Source organism: Macaca mulatta, chromosome 15, assembly GCF_049350105.2.
Source record: "Macaca mulatta isolate MMU2019108-1 chromosome 15, T2T-MMU8v2.0, whole genome shotgun sequence".
In the NCBI taxonomy this organism is placed as follows: Eukaryota; Metazoa; Chordata; class Mammalia; order Primates; family Cercopithecidae; genus Macaca; species Macaca mulatta.
Genome location: NC_133420.1, coordinates 22,541,773 through 22,563,163, shown reverse-complemented (window position 1 = coordinate 22,563,163; position 21,391 = coordinate 22,541,773). Strand labels below are relative to the sequence as shown.

Sequence of the window (21,391 nt, the reverse complement as noted above, 5' to 3'; positions counted from 1 at the left end):
CTCAGCACTTTGGGAGGCTGAGGCAGGTGGATCACAAGATCAGGAGTTCGAGACCAGCCTGGCCAACATAGTGAAACCCCGTCTCTACTAAAAATACAAAAATTAGCCAGGCATGGTGGTGTGTACCTGTAGTCCCAGCTGCTCAGGAGGCTGAGACAGGAGAATCGCTTGAAGCCAGGAAGCAGAGGTTATGGTGAGCCAAGATTGCACTACTGCACTCTAGCCTGGGCAACAGAGTGAGACTCCATCTCAAAAAAAAGAAAAAAGAGAGAGAGAGAGAATGGAATGACCAAATCCTGTATGTGATTTTTCAGAGTGCTAGCTTTGGCTTCCATCAGATTGAGTTTTATGAGTAATCTGGAAAAGCTCTGAAATCAGTAAATTCTGGATAATTTTTTTGATGGGGAGGAATCATTGGCTTGTGGCAAGAGCCCCGGGGCTGTTGGTTCCCATGTGGTGGCACATAAAGCTCTCGCCACCATTTATTGAGTCCTTCACTGCCCTGTTTTGACGTCTTGTCTTAGTCTTCATAATGATCTTTTGCAGTAAGAACTATTGCTGTCCTCATTTCACAAATGAGTAAACTAAAGTTCAGAAAGGTTAAGTGACTTCCAAAAGGTCACACATCGAGGAAGTACCTGAGCTGGAATTTGAACCAGATCTGTCTGAATTCACACACCGTGTTCACAGCCACCATCCTGTGCCAAGACACATCACTGAACATTTCTGGAGATCAGTTTCCCTATCTACCAAATGGGGAAAAATATAGCCCAGTGCATTCCTACCAGATAACTGTGAGATGAAGACAGTGACAAAATGGAAAAGTCAAAGACTATGTGCAAAGGGGAGGTACTATTATTAATTGGAGAAGTGCTGCTTTGTTGGGTACAATTTGAAGTGTCTGCATAAGACCCTTCATTCTGGGGCCAGGCGCGGCGGCTCAAGCCTGTAATCCCAGCACTTTGGGAGGCCGAGATGGGCAGATCACAAGGTCAGGAGATGAAGACCATCCTGGCTAACATGGTGAAACCCCGTCTCCACTAAAAAATACAAAAAACTAGCCGGGCGAGGTGGCGGGCGCCTGTAGTCCCAGCTACTCAGGAGGCTGAGGCCGGAGAATGGTGTAAACCCGGGAGGCGGAGCTTGCAGTGAGCTGAGATCCGGCCACTGCACTCCAGCCTGGGCGACAGAGCGAGACTCCGTCTCAAAAAGAAAAAAAAAAAAAAAAGACCCTTCATTCTGGTGAATATTTCATGAGGAATGGAAAGAACACACTACTGCGTTTATTCTGTGCTCAGGCCTCCTGAATACATCCTTCCTTTGGCAGGTACACCTTGACTCTCCCTGGTGACAGCCCCTGTGCTCGAGTTGGCCACAGCTGTTCGTATTTACCCCCAGTTGGTAATGCCAAGACAGGAAAGGTCTTCATCGTTGGCGGAGCAAATCCAAACAGAAGCTTCTCAGACGTGCACGCCATGGATCTGGGTAAGACCAGAGCTGCGGAGTACGTGCCCTGTGGCCAGAGAACAGGGCTGTGTGCTGCTAGCCATTAGCAGGGCATTCCTCAAAACACCAGCAGGGTTTTCCTATAAGAAAAAATGGCCAGGGCTAGGTCCAGTGGCTCACGCCTCTAGTTCCAGCACTGTGGGAGGCCAAGGCGGGCGGATCGCCTGAGGTTAGAGTTTGAAACCAGCCTGACCGATATGATGAAACCCCGTCTCTACTAAAAATACAAAAAAAATTAGCCGGGTGTGGTGGTGGGCACCTGTAGTCCCAGCTACTCAGGAGGCTGAGACAGGAGAATTACTTGAACCGCGGAGACAGAAGTTACACCAAGCCAAGATCGTGCTACTGCACTCCAGCCTGGGCGACAGAGCGAGACTCAGTCTCAAAAAAAAAAAAAAAGAAAGAAGAAAAAATGAACATCACTGACAGATCCCTAAGGTTTCTCAGCAGGTTCCTGGCACACAGTCATCTGACCAATACCTCCTTGTTTAGGGGAAGAGAACCCTTATGGAGCCTTGGTTGTCCAGCCATTTATTCATCAAATATTTCCATAGGATACATTGATTACTACCACCACTCATTCTATCCACATATCCAATATATCACTAAGCCCTACTTATCTCTTATCTGTTTTTTTTGAGATGGAGTTTCGCTTTTATTGCCCAGGCTGGAGTGCAGTGGCACGATCTTCGCTCACTGCAACCTCCACCTCCCAGGTTCAAGCAATTCTCCTGCCTCAGCCTCCTGAGTAGCTGGGATTACAGGCATGCGCCACCATGCCCAGCTAATTTTTTTTTTTTTTTTTTTTTTGAGACGGAGTCTTACTCTGTTGCCAAGGCTGGAGCCATGCAGTGGCGCGATCTCAGCTCACTGCAACCTGAGCCTTCTGGGTTCAAGCAATTCTCCTGCCTCAGCCTCCTGGGTAGCTGGGATTACAGGCGCCCACCACTACTCCCAGCTAATCTTTTGTATTTTTAGTAGGGACTGGGTTTCACCATGTTGGCCAAGCTGGTCTCGAACTCCAGACCTCGTGATTTGTCCTCCTCGGCCTCCCAAAATGCTGGGATTACAGGCATGAGCCACCGCGCCTGGCCCCAACCTCATTTCTTGGCTCTCTCCAACCCACATATCTCTCATCTTTATCCATGTCTGTCCATTTCCACTGCTGCTACTGTAGTCCAAGCCACTGTTGTCTCTCAACTAGACTTACAATAGCCTCCTCACCCGTCTCCCTGCTTCCAAGTTTACCCACTATACAGTATATTTTCTGTACCTAGCCAGCGAATATCATCTAAAATACAAATCTGACCAGGTCACTCCGTATTTCAGACCTTTCTCAACCTCACCTTTTTTTTTTTTTTTTTTTAGATCTAGTCTTGCTCTGTGGCCCAGGCTGGAGTGCAGTGGTACCGTGAACTCAGCTCACTGCAACCTCTGCCCCCTGGTTTCAAGCAATTTTCCTGCCTCAGCCTCCTGAATAGCTGGGATTACAGGTGCGTGCCATCACACCCGGCTAATTTTTGTATTTTTAGTAGAGACGGGGTTTCACCATGTTAATCAGGCTGGTCCTCAAATCCTGACCTTGTGATCCTCCCACCTCAGCCTCACAAAGTGCTGGTATTATGGGTGTGAGCCACCGCACTGGCCTTTTTTTTTTTTTTTTTTTTTTTTTTTGCGGCAGCGTGTCACTCTGTCACCCAGACTGGAGTGCAGAGGCATAATCTTGGCTCACAGCAACCTCTGCCTCACGGGTTCAAGCAATTCTCCTGTCTTAGCCTCCCACTAAGCTGCTATTACAGGTGCGTGCCACCAGCCTGGCTGATTTTTGTATATTTTTTTTTTTTTTTGAGACGGAGTCTTGCTCTGTGCCCCAGGCTGGAGTGCAGTGGCGCGATCTCGGCTCACTGCAAGCTCCGCCTCCCGGGTTCACGCCATTCTCCTGCCTCAGCCTCCCGAGTAGCTGGGACTACAGGCGCCCGCCACCTCGCCCGGCTAATTTTCTTGTATTTTTAGTAGAGACGGGGTTTCACCGTGTTAGCCAGGATGGTCTTGATCTCCTGACCTCGTGATCCGCCCGTCTCGGCCTCCCAAAGTGCTGGGATTACAGGCTTGAGCCACCGCGTCCGGCGATTTTTGTATTTTTAGTAGAGATGGGGTTTCACCATGTTGGCCAGGCTGGTCTCGAACTTCTGACCTCAAGTAATCTGCCTGCGTCGGCCTCCCAAAGTGCTGGGGTTACAGGCGTAAGCCACTGCGCCCGGCCCCAACCTCATTTCTTGGCTCTCTCCAACGCACATTTGCTGCACTGGATGTCCTTCAGTTCTTTGAACACGGCTTGAGCTCTCTGGCCTCCATGCCTTTGCACACACAGATCCCTCTGCTAGGAATGTTTTTCCCTTTTCTTATCATCTGGCTACTCTATATCTTTCAGATTTCAGATTAAATGTCTCTTCTGCCAGGAACCTTTCCCGTTACCTCTGGACTCGTTCAGGCACTACATGACTCTGTATGTCCATAGTCTCATGTGCTCTTCTATCCTATCTGCCTTCACAGCCCTATCACATGTGATTGTTTCCTGTCCATCTGCCCCACAAGAACATAAGCTCCTTAGAAACAGGTAGCATGTTTTCCTCATCATTGTATCCCAGACACTACCACAGGGCTTACAACAGAGTGGGTGCTCTGTAAGTATTTGAATGAATGAATGAATGAATGAATGAATGAATGAACCTGCTAATAAGAAACGATTATTAGCTGGGTGCAGTGGCTCATGCCTGTAATCCCAGCACTTTGGGAGGCTGAGGCAGGCAGATCATGAGGTGAGGAGATGGAGACCATCCTGGCCAACATGGTGAAACCTTGTCTCTACTAAAAATACAAAAAAAATTAGCTGGGCGTGATGGCATGTGCCCGTAGTCCTAGCTGAGGCAGGAGAATCACTTGCATCTGGGAGGCAGAGGTTGCAGTGAGCCGAGATTACACCACTGCACTACAGTCTGGTGACAGAGCAAGACTCTGTCTCAAAAACATAAAATAAAATAAAATAAAATAAAATAAAGAAACCATTATTCTTTGCTCTACACAAGGGCAGAAGTTGAACAATGGTGGCCCACTTACGTATTTTGTTAGGTCCACGTAACATTTCCAGATTGTTTTAATCTTAAGGTGTTTTTTTTTTTGTTTTTTTTTTTGAAATGGAGTCTCAAACTGTCATCCAGGCTGGAGCGCAGTGGCATGATCTTGGCTCACTGCAACCTCCACCTCCTGGGTTAAAGTGATTCTCCTGGGCCAGGCACCGTGGCTCACGCCTGTAATCCCAGCACTTTGGGAGGCCGAGGCGGGCAGATCATGAGGTCAGGAGATTGAGACCATGCTGGCTAACACGGTAAAACCCCATCTCTACTAAAAATACAAAAAAAATTAGCCAGGCTTGGTGGCGGGCATCTGTAGTCCCAGATACTCGGGAGGCTGAGACAGGAGAATGGCATGAACCCGGGAGGCGGAGGTTGCAGTGAGCTGAGATCGAGCCACTGCACTCCAGCCTGGGTGACAGAGCGATACTCCGTCTCAAAAAAAAAAAAAAAGTGATTCTCCTGCCTCATACTCCCAAGTAGCTGGGACTACAGGTGCGTGCCATCATGCCCAGCTGATTTTTGTATTTTTAGTAGAGATGGGGTTTCACCATGTTGGCCAGTCTGGTCTTGAACTCCTGACCTCAAGTGATCCACCCACCTCGGCCTCCCTAAGTGCTAGGATTACATGCATAAGCCACCACACCCAGCCTAATCTTAAATTGTTTACCAACCAATCATGCAGAAATCTATATAGACATTTAAATGGTTTGGCTTCTCTTGATAATGTTGGAAAATCTAACGTCATTAGGCCTGCTTGTCTACATGGCAACAATTATTTGGAACTGAGCTGCCACCTATCAAGAGGGCTCTTTTTCTCCAGTTTGCCACAGTCTTTGTTACTCCTGCCTAGGCATTTGAATTTCTACTCCCTGCACTAAAAAAAATCAAAGGTAGGCTGGACGAAGTGTAATCCCCCAGCACTTTAGGAGGCCGAGGCGGGTGGATCACTTGAGGTCAGGAGTTCGAGGCCAGCCTGGCCAACATGGTGAAACCCCCATCTCTACTAAAAATACAAAAATTAGCCAGGCATGGTGGCGCACGCCTGTAATCCCAGTTACTCGGGAGGCTGAGGGAGGAGAATCGCTTGAGCCTGGGAGGCGGAGGTTGCAGTGAGCTGACATTGCGCCAGTGTACTCCTTGCTCCAGAGCAAGACTCCATCTCAAAAAAAAAAAAATTCAAAGGTAAATTAAATCACTTCTAGTCCTCAATTACATTAAATTAGTTCAGTTACGTCTTTATTGCAACCTATTAATAGCTTGGTGACCCTGGCTACACCATCTCAACCATCTGGACCTCCGTGCCCTATAAAGTAGGGATAATAACTTGCTTCAGATCTAACAAGATAATGCCTGTAAAGGTATTGTATAATTGCTTAACCCAGTGAAATAACTACTATTAATAATAAAGGTTAGGCTTTTTTTGTTTGTTTGTTTGTTTTTTGAGACAGAGTCTCACTCTGTCACCCAGGCTGGAGTGCAGTGAGATCTCGGCTCACTGCAAGCTCCGCCTCCCAGGTTCACGCCATTCTCCTGCCTCAGCCTCCTGAGTAGTTGGGACTACAGGCGCCCGCCACCATGCCTGGCTAATTTTTAGTGGAGATGGGATTTCACCTTGTTAGCCAGGATGGTCTTGATCTCGTGACCTCGTGATCCGCCTGCCTCGGCCTCCCAGAGTGCTGGGATTACAGGCATGAGCCACTGCTCCTGGCCAAGGTTAGGTATTATTATTCTGTGAACTTGTTTTAGCCAGCCATCATTTATTTGCAAGTAACAGAATCCCACTTAAACCACAGGAAAAAGAAGGAATTTATTTAGTCAGATACAGGCATGTTTCTTTCTTTTTCTTTTTCTTTTTTTTTTTGAGATGGAGTCTTGCTGTCTTCCCAGACTGGAGTACAGTGGCACAATCTCAGCTTGCTGCAACCTCTGCTTGGTTAACCAAGTAAAATAACCCTGGGTTCAAGCAATTCCCCTGCCTCAGCCTCCCAAGTAGCTGGGACTACAGGCACATGCCACTACACTCGGCTAATTTTTTTGTATTTTAGTAGAGACGAGGTTTCACCATGTTGGCCAGGATGGTCTCGATCTTCTGACCTCGTGATCCACCCACCTGGGCCTCCCAAAGTGCTGGGATTACAGGCGTGAGCCACTGCACCTGGCCGATACAGGCGTGTTTCAAAGAATTCAAGGACAGGAAGTAGAGCCCAGGATCATGAGAAAGTGGAAGCACTTGATCTGATTGGCTCATTCTGGTTTCATTGGCTACCTTCAACCCAATCAGCTAAAGCTACAAAGTCAAAGTGTAGTACAAACATATCATCTGGGATCTACCCTTGTGGTTGACAAAGTGGGGACAGTTTCCATAGAACAGGGTCTATGGGCTAGGCAGACAGCCCCCTAAGTATCTATTATAGAACTTTCTGGAGGTTGACAACATGCCCTTTAAGTGATTCATTTATGTTTATGGCCATCTTCTCACAACCATCCCCAAGTGTGCCAACCAGTATAACAGTTGGCAGCCCCAATCTAGGAACTGGGTGAAATGTTTTCCAGGAAAACACCAGTGGGACTTAGTTACCTGCAAGGGCCTCTTGCCCCGCTATGAACATGCTAGCTTCATTCCCTCCTGCACATCCGACCATATCTGGGTATTTGGAGGTGCCAACCAATCAGGAAATCGAAATTGTCTACAAGTCCTGAATCCTGGTAAGTAGCCAAAGCTTATTTTATTTATGTACATATAAATGTTCATGTGTATGTGTGTGTGTGTGTGTGTGTGTGTGTGTGTACATATATCCAATTATAATTCCAGTACATTTGGATTATACTGATTACCATTTAACTTTGCTGACATCATAGAAAATAGGAATTTTAACTTTTAGCATAATCTGAAAATAACAGAATAAAAACAATTGTTGGTAACACGTACAATTTTTAACTTGTTAAATGTCAAAGCTGGAAGAGACTTCAGAGAACAGCTATGCCAAATGGGCAACTCAGGTTTATCAAGGGGAAAGTGACTTTCCTAAAGTCACAAGAGGCCTGGCATAGTAGCTCACGCCTGTAATCCCAGCACTTTGGGAGGCCGAGGCAGGCGGATCAGTTGAGGTCAGGAGTTTGAGATTGGCCTGGCCAATATGGTGAAACCCCATCTCTACTAAAAATACAAAAATGAGCTGGGCATGGTGGTGGGCATCTATAATCCCAGCTACTCAGAAGGCTGAGGCAGGAGAATCGCTTGAACCCGGGAGGCGGAGATTGCAGTGAGCTGGGATCGTGCCACTGCACTCCAGCCTGGGCAACAGGGTGAGACTCTGTCTCAAAAAAAATAGGAAAGAAAAATTTTTAAAAATAAAGTCACAAGAGAGTCAGTGGCTGAGCCAGGCTTAGAACCCAAGTCACCTAGATTAAGTGGTCCTCCAGTAAGGTCCTCCAAAGGTCCTCCCTGGGAGACATTTGGCCATATCTGAAAACATTTTGGGTTATCACAACTGGGGGTAGGGCGGGCTACTGGTTTCTAGGGGTAGAGGCCAGATATGTCGTGTATATATCCTGTCACGCCTAAGACAGCCACCACAGGGAAGAATTATCTGGTCTAAAATGTCAGTAGTGCCAAAGTTAAGAAACACTGACCTGGATCCTCCTAGTATGTTTCTTTTTTTTTTTTTTTTTTTTTTTTTTTGAGACGGAGTCTCACGCTGTTGCCCAGGCTGGAGTGCAGTGGCGCGATCTCGGCTCACTGCAAGCTCCGCCTCCCAGGTTCCCGCCATTCTCCTGCCTCAGCCTCCTGAGTAGCTGGGACTACAGGCGCCCGCCACCGCGCCCGGCTAATTTTTTGTATTTTTAGTAGAGACGGGGTTTCACTGTGGTCTCGATCTCCTGACCTTGTGATCCGCCCGCCTCGGCCTCCCAAAGTGCTGGGATTACAGGCTTGAGCCACCGCGCCCGGCCTAGTATGTTTCTTTTAGCCAAAAGTAGAAAGTTCCTAACTTGTCTCACTGACAAGACATTTTGTTTGTTCGTTTTGTTTGTTTGTTTGTTTTTGTTTTTCATACCTTCCTGTTTCCATCACTGGCAGTTTTATATAGAGGAAGCAGTTTGGGAACATCACAACTGACAGGAGGTGGCTAAACCACCTGTGGGGAAGTGAACTTGTCTTTTTGCCTTTTGTTTGTTTTTGTTTTTCTCTTTACAAATATTATTTATGTTCATTGTAAAATACTTGAAAAATACAAATAAGTGGGAAAAGTCATCCACAATCCTATTATATTAAGGCTATTAACAACTTTCTGTCTTTTTTTTTTTTTTTTTTTTTGAGACGGCGTTTCACTCTTGTTGCCCAGGCTGGAGTGCAATGGTGCAATCTCGGCTCACTGCAACCTCCGCCTCCTGGGTTCAGGCGATTCTCCTGCCTCAGCCTCCCAAGTAGCTGGGATTACAGGCATGCGCCACTATGCCTGGCTAATTTTGTATTTTTAGCGGGGATGGGGTGTCTCCATGTTAGCCAGGCTGGTCTCGAATTCTTGATCTCAGGTGATCTGTCCACCTCGGCCTCCCAAAGTGCTGGAATTACAGATGTGAGCCAATGTGCCCGACCCAACTTTCTGTCTTCTTCCTGTCTTTTCTCTGTTTTCACAAGCCTGAGATCATACTATATTTACACGTTCATAACTTTTTCCTTTTAATTTCATAATGCCAGGAGAAATAGGTGATTTTTTTTGGCTTTAGCAAAAATAATTGATTTGTTATTAATAACAGTGCTTTGTTAATATCATATCATTTGTTTGTTTTGTTTTGGGTTTTTTTGTTGTTGTTAACTTTTTTTTTTTTTTTCCAAGGCAGGGTCTCACTCTTTTGCCTAGGCTGGGATGCAGTGGTTTGATCACAGCTCACTGCAGCCTCGACCATCCAGGCTCAGGTGATCCTCCTAGCTCAGCCTCCCAGGTAGCTGGGACTACAGGCGCTTGCCACCATGCCTAGCTAATTTGTTTGTATTTTTTGTAGAGACAGGGTTTTGCCATGTTGCCCATGCTGGTCTCAAACTCCTGGGGTCAAGCAATTTGCCTGCCTCAGCCTCCCAAAGTGTTGGGATTACAGACATGAGCCACTGCACCTGGCCAACATCATTTTTAATGGCTGTATCATGCTCCATTATATATAAAATACTCCATAATACCGTAATTCCTCCATTTATGAACATTTAGTTCCTTTCAGGTTTTTACCATTATAATTAACAAAGCAGTGAACATCTTCATTCAGAAGTCATAGACTGTATTTCAAATTATTTTCTTAGGGTTCCTGCCAAGCAATAAAAAGACTAGGTAAAATATTGTGAACCTTTTCAAGGTTTTGATACATACTACCAAATTGCTCTCCAGAAAGATTTTTCCAGTTTATCCTCTCTCCAACTGTGTTTAACAATGTTTCTTTCATTACTGACCAGCACTGAATTTATCAGTTTTAAACATTGCTAATTTGATAGGCAAAAAAACTTGTGCACAGTTTAAATATGCATTTTGGGCCAGCGCGGTGGCTCACACCTGTAATCCCAGCACTTTGGGAGGCTGAGGTGCGCCGATCACCTGAAGTCAGGAGTTTGAGAGCAGCCTGGCCAACATGGTGAAACCCTGTCACTACTAAAAATACAAAAATTAGCCTGTAGTCCCAGCTACTGATGAGGGTGAGGCAGGAGGATCGCTTGAACCCAGGAGGCAGAGGTTGCAATGTGCCGAGATCGTACCACAGCCTGAGCAATGAGTGAGACTCCCTGTCAAAAAAGCATTTTTTGACCTGGACATTTTTCACATGTCAGCCAACTCTTGCTCAGTTCCCTCTATCAACAATATATTTGGGGTGTTGCCCACCTAATGCATTTGTTGAGTATTGCCCGATAAAAAAATAAAAATTAAAAAAAAATCTATTTGTACAATAGTTGGTCAGAGTTCAGGAACTAGGACCAAATTTTCTTACATGTCAAGTATTTAAATTCCTTCAGCATATTTAGACAGTATGTTATCTTTCAATTTGATTTATTTGTTTGGGTATGTATTTCCTGTCGTCCCTCCTCCTCCCTGCCCTCCCTCTATGGAACATAAGTGCTTCGAAGGGAAGAGTTTGTTTATTGTTGAATATTCAGGGTACAGAACACTGTCAGAAATAGAGTAGACACGGCGGGGCATGGTGGCTCACGCCTGTAATCCCAACACTTTGGGAGGATGAGGAGGGCAGATCACAAGGTCAGGAGTTCCAGACCAGCCTGACCAACATACTGAAACCCCGTCTCTACTAAAAATACAAAAAAAAAAAAAAAAAAATTAGCTGGGCGTGGTGGCAGGTGCCTGTAGTCCCAGCTACTTGGGAGGCTGAGGCAGGAGAATCGCTTGAACCTGGGAGGTGGAGGTTGCAGTAAGCCGAGATCGCGCCACTGCACTCCAGCCTGGGTGACAGAGTGAGACTCCGTCTCAAAACAAAAAAGAAGAAGAAAGAGATAGACACTTGGCAGACCATTTGGCTAATTGTGAAGCCAATTTGCTTGGAGGAGTAGCAGTATGATGTGGTGGTTAAGGGCACAGATGAGGGTCTCTGCTTTGCTAGGCACTAACTATGTCCTTGGACAAGTGACTTAATCTCTCTCTGCCTCTGTGTTCTGTCACGTTGGATAATAACAGTTTCTGCCCTTGTTAATTTGTCAAGGATTTAAATAAACTCAGTATCTGGCACATAATTAATGCTCAATAATTGTGGTAGTTGGTGTAGTTAAGGTTTGGCAAAGGGAAATCAGTTCTAGAACCCTGGCCTTTCGATTTTCAACAGTGGTATCCATTGAAATAAAATACAGTGAGAATTTGGAAAGCTTCTGTCAAAGAGGGTGATTTTATTTTATTTTTATTTTTATTTATTTATTTTTTTTTTTTTGAGACGGAGTCTCGCTCTGTCGCCCAGGCTGGAGTGCAGTGGCGCGATCTCGGCTCACTGCAAGCTCCGCCTCCCGGGTTCACGCCATTCTCCTGCCTCAGCCTCCCGAGTAGCTGGGACTACAGGCGCCCACAACCGCGCCCGGCTAATTTTTTGTATTTTTAGTAGAGACGGGGTTTCACCGTGGTCTCGATCTCCTGACCTTGTGATCCGCCCGCCTCGGCCTCCCAAAGTGCTGGGATTACAGGTGTGAGCCACCGCGCCCGGCCTATTTTATTTTATTTTATGTTATTTTATTTTATTTTATTTTTTTGAGACAGAGTCTCGCTCTGTTGCCGAGGCTGGAGTGCAGTGGTGCAATCTCAGTTCAGTGCAACCGCCGCCTCCTGGGTTCAAGCGATTCTCCTGCCTCAACCTCCTGTGGTGCTGGGATTACAGGTCCCCACTACCATGCCTGGCTAATTTTAGTAGAGATGGGGTTTCACCCGATGTTGGCCAGGCTGGTCTCGAACTCCTGACCTCAAGTGATCCGCCTGCCCTGGCCTCCCAAAGTGCTGGGATTACAGGCAAGAGCCACTGCACCCAGCCTGACCCCATTCTTGTACTTACGGCTTTTAAATCTTGGGGATTTTGGACCGTCTTGGCAAATCCTAAGTATCATCTTCATTCTTCCTTGATGTTTGTGAGTATGAGATCCCTGCCCAAAACTAGGCTGTCCCCACTTGGGATTGGAGTCTGAAAACTGACTTCACTCAGCCCCAGAGTCAAGGTCAGAAGCCCCTCAACCTCGGTATTTTAAGTGCCTTCATTCTCTCTGGCCCAGAAACCAGGATGTGGACCACGCCAGAAGTGACCAGCCCCCCACCATCCCCAAGAACATTCCACACATCATCCGCAGCCATTGGAAACCAGCTGTATGTCTTTGGGGGCGGAGAGAGAGGTGCCCAGCCTGTGCAGGACACGAACCTGCACGTGTTTGACGCAAGTATGGACTGGTGGGCACCTTGGGGCTGGTCAGGGCCATCCCAGTCTACAAATTACCTAATGTAGGAAGCAGAAGTTAAAAAAGGAAGGCCTGCTGGGCGCGGTGGCTCACACCTGTAATCCCAGCACTTTGGGAGGCCGAGGCGGGCAGATCACAAGGTCAGGAGATCGAGGCCACGGTGAAACCCCGTCTCTACTAAAAATACAAAAAATTAGCCGGGGGCAGTGGCGGGCGCCTGTAGTCCCAGCTACTTGGGAGGCTGAGGCAGGAGAATGGCAGGAACCCGGGAGGCGGAGCTTGCAGTGAGCTGAGATCGCGCCACTGCGCTCCAGCCAGGGGGACAGAGCGGGACTCCGTCTCAAAAAAAAAAAGGAAAGCCTGTTTCACTTCTAGACTTCTTTGTTATATCTCTTACCTGGTATGTTTTTCCCACAGCAAAATTGGCATTTAAAAAGAGATAATGAGGCCTGGTGCCCCAGAGCTTTGGGAGGCTGAGGCAAGTGGATCACTTAAGGTCAGGAGTTCGAGAACAGCCTGGCCAACATACCTGGTCTCTACTAAAAATTAAAAAAGTATCCGGGCATGATGGCACGCACCTGTAATCCCAGTTACTGAGGAGGCTGAGGCAGGAGAATCGCTTAAACCCAGGAGGAGGAGGTTTCAGTGAGCCAAGATGGGGCCACTGCACTCAGCCTGAGTAACATACTCTGTCTCAATAAATAAATAAATAAATAAATAAATAAATAAATAAATAAATAAAACTAAAAAGATAGGCCGGGCACGGTGGCTCACGCCTGTAATCCCAGCACTTTGGGACGCCGTGGCGGGAGGATCACCTGAGATCAGGAGTTTGAAACCAGCCTAGCCATCATGGCAAAACCCCGTCTCTACTAAAAATACAAAAACTGTCTGGGTGCAGCGGTGGGTGCCTGTAATCCCAGCTACTCGGGAGGCTGAGTCAAGAGAATCACTTGAACTCGGGAGGCGGAGATGGCAGTGAGCCAAGATCGTACCAGATCGTACCACTGGACTCCAAGTGAGCCAAGATCGTACCACTGCACTCCAGCCTGGGTGACGGAGCGAGACTCTGTCTCAAAAAAAAAAAAAAAAAAAAAGAGGGCCGGGCGCGGTGGCTCAAGCCTGTAATCCCAGCACTTTGGGAGGCCGAGACGGGCGGATCACGAGGTCAGGAGATCGAGACCATCCTGGCTAACACGGTGAAACCCCGTCTCTACTAAAAAACACAAAAAACTAGCCGGGCGCGGTGGCGGGCGCCTGTAGTCCCAACTACTCGGGAGGCTGAGGCAGGAGAATGGCGTGAACCCGGGAGGCGGAGCTTGCAGTGAGCTGAGATCCGGCCACTGCACTCCAGCCTGGGCGGCAGAGCGAGACTCCGTCTCAAAAAAAAAAAAAAAAAAAAAAGAAAAAGAAAAAGAACAGAGATAATTCTATATGTTACATTTGCATCCTGAATTTTTCACTTAAGTATTGTTCCATGCAATCAGAAAGTCTTCACCAACATTTTGAAATTATTATTATTATATAAATATAAATATTAGAGTAAGGGTCTCACTGCATTGCCAAGGCGGGTCTCAAACTCCTAGCCTCAAGTGATCCTTCAGCTTTGGTCCCTCAAAGTGCTGGCATTATAGGCATTGAGCCACACCACCTGGCCTTCACCATCATTTTTAATAAGTGCTTAGGTTGGGCGCGGTGGCTCGTGCCTGTAATCCCAGCACTTTGGGAGGCCAAGGCAGGTGGATCACAAGGTCAGCAGTTTGAGACCAGCCTGGCCAAGCTGGTGAAACCCCTTATCTACTAAAAATACAAAAATCAGCTGGGCACGGTGGTGGGTGCCTATAATCCCAGCTACTCAGGAGGCTGAGGCAGCAGAATTGCTTGAACCCAGGAGGCGGAGGTGGGTGGATTACCTGAGGTCAGGGTTCAAGACCAGCCTGGGCAACATGGTGAAACCCTATCTCTACTAAAAATACAAAAAATTAGCTGGATGCGGTGACGGGCACCTGTAATCCCAGCTACCAGGGAGGCTGAGGCAGGAGAATCCCTTGAACCTGGGAGGTGGAGGTTGCAGTGAGCCCCGATCATGCCACTGCATTCTAGCCTGGGCGACAAAACAAGGCTCCATGTCAAAAAAAAAAAAAGTGCATAATATTTCATCATGGCTGTACCAATAATTAAACCTGTTGATGGACACTTAGGCTATTTCCAATTCTTCTTTATTATAAACAATACTGTAATGAACAAGCCAGGCATGCTGACTCATGCCTATAATCCTATCAGCTCAGGAGGCTGGAGGATCGCTTGAGCCCAAGAGTTTGAGGATGGAGTGAGCCATAATTGCACCACTGGCACTCCAGCCTTTGCAACAGAGCGAGACCCTGACTCTAAAAAAAAAAAAAAAAAATATATATATATATATATATATATATACACACACACACACACACACACACAATAAGGAACATATTTATGCAAAAACCATTTCAGGTAATTTTAAATTAAATTCCTTGGGACACCGGGGGCTCCTTGAACAACCAGCAAGCATACCATAAACAGTAATTCAAAGATAAATTGTTTGGCAGACCTTTGTTTCAACGAGTTTTTGCAGGCCAGGCGCGGTAGCAGTAACATGCCTGTAATCCTTTGGGAGGCCACTTTGGGAGGCCAAAGCAAGGGGATCACTTGAGGTCAGGAGTTCAAAACTAGCCTGGACAACATGGTGAAACCCTGTTTCTACTGAAAATACAAAAAATTATCCGGGCTTGGTGGCAGGCGCCTGTAATCCCAGCTACTTGGGAGGCTGAGGCAGGAGAATCGCCTGAACCGGGAGGCAGATGTTGCAGTGAGCCAAGATCACACCACTGCACTCCAACCTGGGTGACAGAGCAACATTCCATCTCAAAAAAAAAAAAAAAAAGTTTTGCAGTACTCCTTTAAGACTTTTCTGGTATATAGATATGATTAATTTTCCAGAATTCTATATATGTTCAGCTTTGAAGATAAAAAGGGTTGCCTGCAGTAAAATATAATAATAATCAAATTCATAACTCTCATGTATTATGTACTTTTTTTCCTTCATGCTTTATGTATATTATCTCATTTAATTCATAGCTCAGCTCTTAGAAGTAGGTATTGTCTTTTTTTTTTGAGACGAAGTCACGCTCTGTTGCCCAGCCTGGAGTGCAGTGGCACAATCTTGGCTCACTGCAACCTCCACCTCCTGGTTTCAAGCAATTCTCCTGCCTCAGCCTCCTGAGTAGCTGGGACTACAGGCACATGCCACCACGGCAGGCTAATTTTTTTTGTATTTTTAGTAGAGATGGGATTTTACTGTGTTAGTCAGGATGGTCTCAATCTCCTGACCTCATGATCTGCCCACCTCGGCCTCCCAAAGTGCTGGGATTACAGGTGTGAGCCACGGTGCCTGGCCCAGGAGAATCACTTTAACAGGCATGAGCCGCCGTGCCTGGCCAGTATTGTCTTTATCCTTATTTTACAGCTATAGAAACTGGAGCTTAGATAAGTAATTGGTGAAAGGCCACATAGTTATTTAGTGAGATAACCTGGTTTCAGCTCCAAATCCCATATTCTAACCATTATCCTATACTGCCACATCAGGAGTCCCTTTCCCAACCCCTCTAACAAATCAATTAAGGATATTGTCTTGAAAACAGAAGAGTCTAGCAGAGTGAAGTGGTGTGTGCCTGTAGTCCCAGCTACTTGGGAGGCTGAGGTGGGAGGATCACTTAAGCCTAGGAGTTACAATCCAGCCTGGACAACATAGCAAAACCCCATCTCTAAAAATAATAATAAGGCTGGGTGCAGTGGCTCACACCTACAATCCCAGCATTTTGGGAGGCTGAGGTGGGTGGATCACTTGAGCCCAGGAGTTCAAGACCAGCCAGGGCTACATGGTCAACCCCCATCTCTACTAAAAATACAAAAATTAGCCAGGCATGGCGGTGTGCACTTGTAATCCCAGCTACTTGAAAGGCTGAGGCAGGAGAATTGCTTGAACCTGGGAGGCAGAGGTTGCAGTGAGAGCCAAGATTGTGCCATTGCACTCCAGCCTAGGCAACAAGAGCAAAACTCCGTCTCAAAAAAAAAAAAAATGGCTGGACGCAGTGGCTCACGCCTGTAATCCCAGCACTTTGGGAGGCCCGGACGGGGCGGGGGTGGGTCTCTTGTGGTCAGGAGTCCGAGACTAGCCTGGCCAACATGGCAAAACCTTGGCTTTACTAAAAATATTTAAAAATTTGGGATGGGTGCAGTGGCTCACGCCTATAATCCCAACACTTTGGGAGGCCAAGGCGGGTGGATCATCTGAGGTCAGGAATTTGAGACCAGGCTGGCCAATATGTTGAAACCCCTTCTCTACTAAAAATTAAGGGCTGGGCACGGTGGCTCACGCCTGTAATCCCAGCACTTTGGGAGGTTGAGGCGGGCAGATCATGAGGTCAGGAGATCGAGACCATCCTGGCTAACATGGTGAAACCCCATCTCTACTAAAAAAAAATACAAAAAATTAACCAGGCATGGTGGCGGGCACCTGTAATCCCAGCTACTCAGGAGGCTGAGGCAGGAGAATTGCTTGAACCCAGGAGACAGAGGTTGCAGTGAGCTGAGATCGTGCCATTGCGTGCCATTGCGTTCCAGCCTGGGCAACAAGACCGAAACTTTGTCTCAAAAAAAAAAAAAAAAAACATTAAATAAATAAATAAATGAGTAACAAGATGATGACTCTGAAGGCCTGTCACAGAAACAGACTCATTCATTTTGACTTTGTGGTAGTTTTAGTTTGAAGTTAAGAGGAGATCGTTTTTATTTCATAACAAGAAATGGCTTCCGGGTGCTAAGTAGAAGGGGCAGGCATGTTTGGTAGTGGGCTCTCCAGCCCTAGAAGCATGCACGCAGAGGCTCTATAGGACTGTTTTGTTTTTTTTTTTTGAGACGGAGTCTCGCTTTGTCACCCAGGCTGGAGTGCAGAGGCCGGATCTCAGCTCACTGCAAGCTCCGCCTCCCGGGTTCCTGCCATTCTCCTGCCTCAGCCTCCCGAGTAGCTGGGACTACAGGCGCCCGCCACCTCGCCCGGCTAGTTTTTTGTATTTTTTAGTAGAGATGGGGTTTCACCGGGTTAGCCAGGATGGTCTCAATCTCCTGACCTCGTGATCCACCCGTCTCGGCCTCCCAAAGTGCTGGGATTACAGGCTTGAGCCACCGTGCCCGGCCTTTTTTTTTTTTTTTTTTTTTTTTTTAAAGACAAGAGTCTTGCTCTGTCACCCAGGCTGGAATGCAATGGCGTGATTACTTCAACCTCCACCTCTCGGGTTCAAGCAGTTCTCCTGCCTTAGCCTCCCAAGTAGCTGGTATTATTAGGCACCTGCCACCACACCCAGCTAACTTTTTTTTTTTTTTTTTTTTTTGTATTTTTAGTAGAGACAGTGTTTTACCATGTTGGCCAGGCTGGCCTCGAACTCCTGACCTCTGGTGATCTACCTCTCTCGGCCTCCCAAAGTGCTGGGATTACAACTGTGAGCCACCGCACCAGCCTATAGGATGTAAAAGGAGGGATGCCTGTGATTGGCTTGGGGAGTTGGAGAGAATGACCCCAAGGTTGCTTCCTGCATGGGACAGCTCCATGATACAGAGGCTTGGGACTATTTCTCATGTTCTTGTTTCATAGCTTTGTCATTTGATGTTATTGAATTTACTTTTCTAGAGACTCTGACCTGGTCACAGCCAGAGACACTTGGGAATCCTCCATCTCCCCGGCATGGTCATGTGATGGTGGCAGCAGGGACAAAGCTCTTCATCCATGGAGGCTTGGCAGGGGACAAATTCTATGATGATCTCCACTGCATTGATATAAGTAAGCAGGGCACGGGGGCTTGTCTGTTTAAAATTGTTATTTTAATTTTTTTTTTTTTTTTTAGACAAGGTTTCTCTCTGTCACTCAGGCTGGAGTGCAATGGCATGATCTCAGTAGCTTTGGCCTCCAGGGCTCAAGTGATCCTCCTACCTCATCCTCCCCAGTAGCTGGAGCTACAGGTGTGTGCCACCATGCTTGGCTAATATAAAATTTTATTTTGATAGAGATGGGGTCTCACCATGTTGCCCAGGCTGGTCTCAAACTTCTTCTCAAGTGATTTTTTAAAATGTGCTTTGAAAGAATATATAGCCTTGCTCGGCCAGGCGCAATGGCTCATGCCTGTAATCTTAGCACCTTGGGAGGCTGTGGCAGGCATATCACCTGAGGTCAGGAGTTTGAGACCAGCCTGGCCAACATGGTGAAACCCCGTGTCTACTAAAAATACAAAAATTAGCCTGTTGTCCCGGCACACGTGCCTGTAATCCCAGCTACGTTGATGCCTGAGTCAGGAGAATCGCTTGAACCCAGGAGGTGGAGGTTGTGGTGAGCCAAGATCACGCCACTGCACTCCAGCCTGGGCCACAGAGCAAGACTCCACCTCGAAAAAAAAAAAAAAAAAGGCCAGGCACAGTGACTCACACCTGTAATCCCAGCACTTTGGGAGGCTGAGGCCAGGGGAATCACAAGGTAAGGAGTTTGAGACCAACCTAGCCAACATAGTGAAACCCCATCTCTAGTAAAAATTTAAAAAATTAGCCAAGTGTGGTAGCACGCACCTCTAGTCCCAGCTACTCGGGAGCCTGAGGTGGGCCGAGACCACGCCATTGCACTCCAGCCTGGGTGACAGAGTGAGACTCCGTCTCAAAAAAAAAAAAAAAAAAAGCCGAGCACAGTGGCTCATACCTGTAATCCCAGCACATTGGGTGGCCGAGGCAGGTGGATCATCTGAGGTCAGGAGTTCAAGACCAGCCTGGCCACCATGGTGAAATCCCATCTCTACTAAAAATATAAAAATTAGCCGGGCGTGGTGGCGGGTGTCTGTAATCCCAGCTACTCTGGAGGCTGAGGCAGGAGAATCGCTTAAGCCCAGGAGGCACAGGTTGCAGTGATCCGAGATCATGCCACTGCACTTCATCCTGAGCGACACAGCAAGACTCCATCTCAAAAAGAAAAAAAAGAAAAAAAAAAATCAGCCAGGTGTGGTGACAGGCACTGTAGTCCTGGCTACTTGGGAGGCTGAGGCAGGATAATCGCCAGAACCCGGGAGGCAGAGGTTGCTGTGAGCTGAGATCACGCCCCTGCACTCCAGCCTAGGCGACAGAGTGAGACTCCGTCTCAAAAAAAAAGAAAAAGAAAAAAGAAGAAGGAAATATAGCCTTGCTCTTATGTGTAGGTGACTTGACTAGCTGGCAGAATCTTCATCAAATTCTGTTACCTCTGGACAGAATACTAATAATAAAAAATCATAGCACTAAATAATCTCCTGAGTGCTCATTATGGACCCAGCCATTTATCATCTCTTATCCTTCCAACAGTGTTGTCCTTTCATTACAACCCATTATGCTTTGTGTTGGCCTATTGGATTTCTTTCAGGTGTTAGACATTAACCCATGAAGGACCTGGATAACTTGGACGTAGATGACCAGAATTTTATGCTTGTCATGCTAAATGATTGAAAACAGTGGGAAGACAAAGGTTAAAGAGAACATGAGACATATTTTTAAGTATCTGAAGGGCTGATATACTGTGGGGACACCCTGGACTCATTCTGGGCAATTCCTTCAAGCCGTGAGGTTCATTATGGTAGGGAACTTGTCTATTTTGTTCTCCAGTACATTTCTAACACTTAGTGCAGTGTCTGGCAGATAGTGGGTGACAGGTACTTTCTTTTTTTTGAGATAGTATCTCACTTGGTTGCCCAGGCTGGAATGCACTGATGTGATCTTAGCTCACGGCAACCTCTGCCTCTCAGGTCAAGTGATTCTCCTGCCTCAGCCTTCCGATAGCCGGGACAACAGGCACATGCTACCACACCTAGATAATTTTTGTATTTTCTGTAGAGACGAGGTTTCACCATGTTGCCCAGGCTGGTCTCGAACTCCAGGACTCAAGGGATCCACCCACCTTGGCCTCCCAAAGTGCTGGGATTACGGGCGTGAGCTACTGCTCCTGGGCCATATCTGTTATTGAGTGGATGGATGAAGAAATGAACATGTTGTGCGTTGCTCCAGACTACAAGAGCTAGAACAATGGGCAGAAGGCATGGGAATTCCTGTGTAGTATATCGGGCTACCTTCCCAAGCCTTAAATTCTCTGGCTCCATGACAGCTGAGGCCAGGGGACACTGGCTTAGTATTCCTACATTGGCTAGAATTTTGGCCACACCGGGTAATTCTCCTGTCCTACTCTGAGATGCTGGGCCCCTGCCTTGCGTTGACAGGTGGCAACTGTCTACACAAAACCATTCCTTGCAGGGAGTCAGATGGGGTTTTAATGCTTATTTTTAAAAAGAAAGCCTTTTTCTGTTGTTAGGAACTACTTGTTGACTGTTTTTCTGGCCTACCCAAGTGGTTCTCTAAATCTGAAATCCAGTGATAGCTTGCCTTATTTAAGTGCTTGTTTGGGCTGGGTGTGGTGACTCACCCCTGTAATCCCAAAGTTTGGGAGGCCGAGGTGGACAGATCACCTGAGGTCAGCAGTTCGAGACTAGCCTGGCCAACATGATAAAACCCCATCTCTACCAAAAATGCAAAAATTAGCCAGGTGTGGTGGTGTGTGCCGGTAATCCCAGCTACTCTAGAGGCTGAGGCAGGAGAATCGCTTGAACCCGGGAGGCAGAGGTTGCAGTGAGCTGAGATTGTGCCACTGAACTCCAGCCTGGGTAACAGAGCGAGACTCTGTCTCAAAAGAAAAAAAAAGGCCGGGCGCAGTGGCTCAAGCCTGTAATCCCAGCACTTTGGG

General features: G+C 47.0%; 1 protein-coding gene across 9 annotated transcripts in view; it reads left to right on the top strand.

Annotated features, from left to right (window-relative positions):
• The window catches only part of RABEPK (Rab9 effector protein with kelch motifs), a 37,121-nt gene that overhangs the window by 6,514 nt on the left and 9,216 nt on the right, over positions 1–21,391 (top strand). For 5 of the 9 annotated variants that reach the window (XM_028834847.2, XM_028834841.2, XM_028834839.2 and 2 more), the window contains 4 exons: positions 1,328–1,485; positions 7,194–7,346; positions 12,379–12,540; positions 18,281–18,430. In XM_028834847.2, coding sequence (XP_028690680.2) covers positions 1,328–1,485; positions 7,194–7,346; positions 12,379–12,540; positions 18,281–18,430 — 623 coding nt within the window. The remainder of the gene's footprint in view (positions 1–1,327; positions 1,486–7,193; positions 7,347–12,378; positions 12,541–18,280; positions 18,431–21,391) is intronic. The other 4 variants (XM_077968006.1, XM_028834842.2, XM_028834843.2 and 1 more) reach the window with 2 other exon arrangements.